Source organism: Rosa chinensis, chromosome 3, assembly GCF_002994745.2.
Source record: "Rosa chinensis cultivar Old Blush chromosome 3, RchiOBHm-V2, whole genome shotgun sequence".
NCBI lineage: Eukaryota > Viridiplantae > Streptophyta > Magnoliopsida > Rosales > Rosaceae > Rosa > Rosa chinensis.
In genome coordinates, this window is record NC_037090.1 from 991,545 (window position 1) to 994,260 (window position 2,716).

The window sequence follows — 2,716 nt, forward strand, 5'->3', positions numbered from 1 at the left end:
TAAAGTTAGCACTCTCTTCCAGTGATATGGCAAAGTCACCTAGACTAATAACTTTCTATCTACTTTTGCTATGTGAAGATAATGTTGTTATTTTTTCCAATTTTTTTTTTTTTTTGAGGTTTCACCTGTTACTAAGATGGCTAATGGGAACATGCATAAAAATTGATGCTTCTTTATTAATCTGTGATCTTGAAAAGCCACATACTCTTGTCCTGCTAGTTTAGTTCAATGCTATGATTTATGCTAGACCTGTTCAGAAGTTGCACAGCTTGTACACTTGTGTCTGGTGAAAGACGAGTTATATTGATCATCAAACATTCATGTGCAAATTAGCTTCATTCAGGATGCAGCGATGATTCCAAACATGCCTTGACTGAATTGTGTAGTAATATGGTAGGGTTAATAGTAGTAGTATGTGCTTCAGCTTATTAAGTGCTGCTTTGATCATATAATTCACATACTTGTGCAGTTTGCTGGTCTGCTACAATCTCTATTCAGGAACTATGTGTATAAAGGTAGTTGATTTCATATTGGAGCGGGTCGGACTGTTGGACCAAGTGCTGCTGAAGTACTTAGCTTTTTCATGTATTAATGATCCACTGAATTGAAGTTTTGTAGTTGGATATGGTAACTTATTCTATTGTAACATTGAAATACTTATTCATTAATCGGATTGCGATTACTGTTTTTATTATTTGATATGGTTTCTACTGCAAATTGGAGTACTTTACTGTTGGAATTGTCCAGGATTGATTTGAATCTATTATGGTCAGGGAACCGAGGAAAAAAAAAAGGTCATGGGCACAGATCAAGTGTCCCCAAGAGTGAGTATATTTTTATGTATTTTTACAACTGTAGTACAATACTTGATACAGATTTGTAGTGTAGAGAGACCCATGGGAGCTACTCCTTTATTTGGGGACACTTGAGCTTGAGATATGTGTGCCATTTAGCAATAGGAACACAAACAATAGGCACACATATGATATATGTCTCTATAGCTCAATGGGGATACATATTTGTCCCTATAGGTATCAAAAGGCACACATATTATTAGTCCTCTTAGGCCCTTTTTGTAGTAGTGATGCTTGTGTTCACCACAACCTTTATCAGCAGAACTCGTTTTCGAAGACGGTGATGTGGAGGAGGAGGATGAGGAGGAGGAGGAGTGGTCCGGCAAGTTGAGCTTGGCGGAGGAGCCGTACAGCTTTCGAGCCGCATCGTCATAAGCCAGCGCTGCCTCCGTGGAAGTGTTGAAAGTGCCTAGCCAAAGCCTAGCACCGCGTTTGGGCTCACGTATTTCCGCCACCCATTTGCCCCAAGTTCTTTGCCTGACTCCTCTGAAAGTGCACGTAGCGTTCTCAGGGCCTCCCTTCCCTTTCATGGAGCCCTTTCTCGACCTTCCCATGTTGGCTTTCCTCGTCACCTTTCTCTCTTGGTCATTGTCCATGGTCTCACCGAAACACGGCCTTAGTAAGTAGGTTTTGGGAAATCTGGGACGACATGCAGGGATGGGATAAGGCAAAGTGATACTTAAATAGTTGGGAGAGAAAGTGCGAAGTGGACATGTGTAGAGCAACAGCTTGGCTAGCTGTTGCCCTAGCAGACGACCTTTGATCAACACATGTCAAGCGGTCAAGGGACAGCTGTCTAGTATTTGACATTGTTTCAAAAGCTCCTTAAGCTTGAAGATAAACTGATAAAGTTGATGGCATATCGGCATATCCTTATTTGGGGACACGTGTTCTTGTATGTATGGAGAAGAAGCTTAAGCTACACTGTCATGTAAATACACACACTTCAGTAGTTTCATATCATGCTGGAAAACCGGCCAGCTGCTTGATCGTCCTTGTTAACTTCAACAATTAGATTTAATTTAGATGTTTTGTTATTGTTACTTGCTACTTTGTAGTAGCTAGGCCAAGTCACATCTGACTTAGTTATGTTAGTAATATGTGATATTCTTGTATGCAAATGAGAAGCTTCAAACGTACATCAAGTTATGGAGTTGCGGAAAAGAATGAAAAAAGAAAGAAAGAAGGTGTACGAAGGTGAGATCCCATTTCATGTCTATCTCCTTACTCCTGAATTTTCAAAGCAGTAGAGACTTGTGATTTAGTCACTTCATTTGAAGTGAATGAGGGCTTACATAAGCCATAACACGAGAAAGTGCATAGGTAAATCAACATAAATGCAAGAAAAACATGAAAAAGGTAAATCAAGCCACCGCTGGACAAAGAAAATAAAATGTCAACTTAGGGTGTCCGAGACAAAGTTCCTTTGTATTGCTTTCTTTTGTTGTTATGCTTCTTCCTAGACGTAAGGCCTTACGTCCCCATCTCGGAATTTCTATTTTGTACGTGTTTCTTTGAGCAGGGCACATCCCCTTTGGTTCCGTGTGCGAGTCTTAATGCCTTATAGCACCGGAGGAATTAATTTTGCCTAATTCATTTTTGAGCAAAAATAAAACAGACTCATCCATCCTAAATCGACCCGAACCTCAAGAAAATATCCAGAATTGTCCTTATAATGGGTGTATAGATGCATAATTGGGGTGCGTGTACAGATGAATTACCGGGGTGCGTATAGAGCCTCCTCATGAAATCACACACCCCAGCCCAACCATCACCCCAGGACCACAAACCCTGAAAAGCCCAAACACGAAAGCCCACTACCCAAAAAGTGAACGCAGACCTTTCCATTTCATCGTATACCA

At 40.6% G+C, this 2,716-nt stretch overlaps 1 protein-coding gene across 1 annotated transcript; it reads right to left on the reverse strand.

The window, feature by feature from the left end:
• Positions 1 to 1,002: 1,002 nt before the first annotated feature.
• LOC112192431 (dehydration-responsive element-binding protein 2G) lies at positions 1,003 to 1,476 on the reverse strand. Its single transcript, XM_040516417.1, has 2 exons — positions 1,105 to 1,476; positions 1,003 to 1,025 (listed from the first exon to the last, which is right to left on the reverse strand). Exons 1-2 carry the CDS (start codon positions 1,448 to 1,450, stop codon positions 1,003 to 1,005), a joined length of 369 nt encoding a protein of 122 aa, XP_040372351.1. The 5' UTR covers positions 1,451 to 1,476.
• Between the last annotated feature and the right edge of the window lie 1,240 nt (positions 1,477 to 2,716).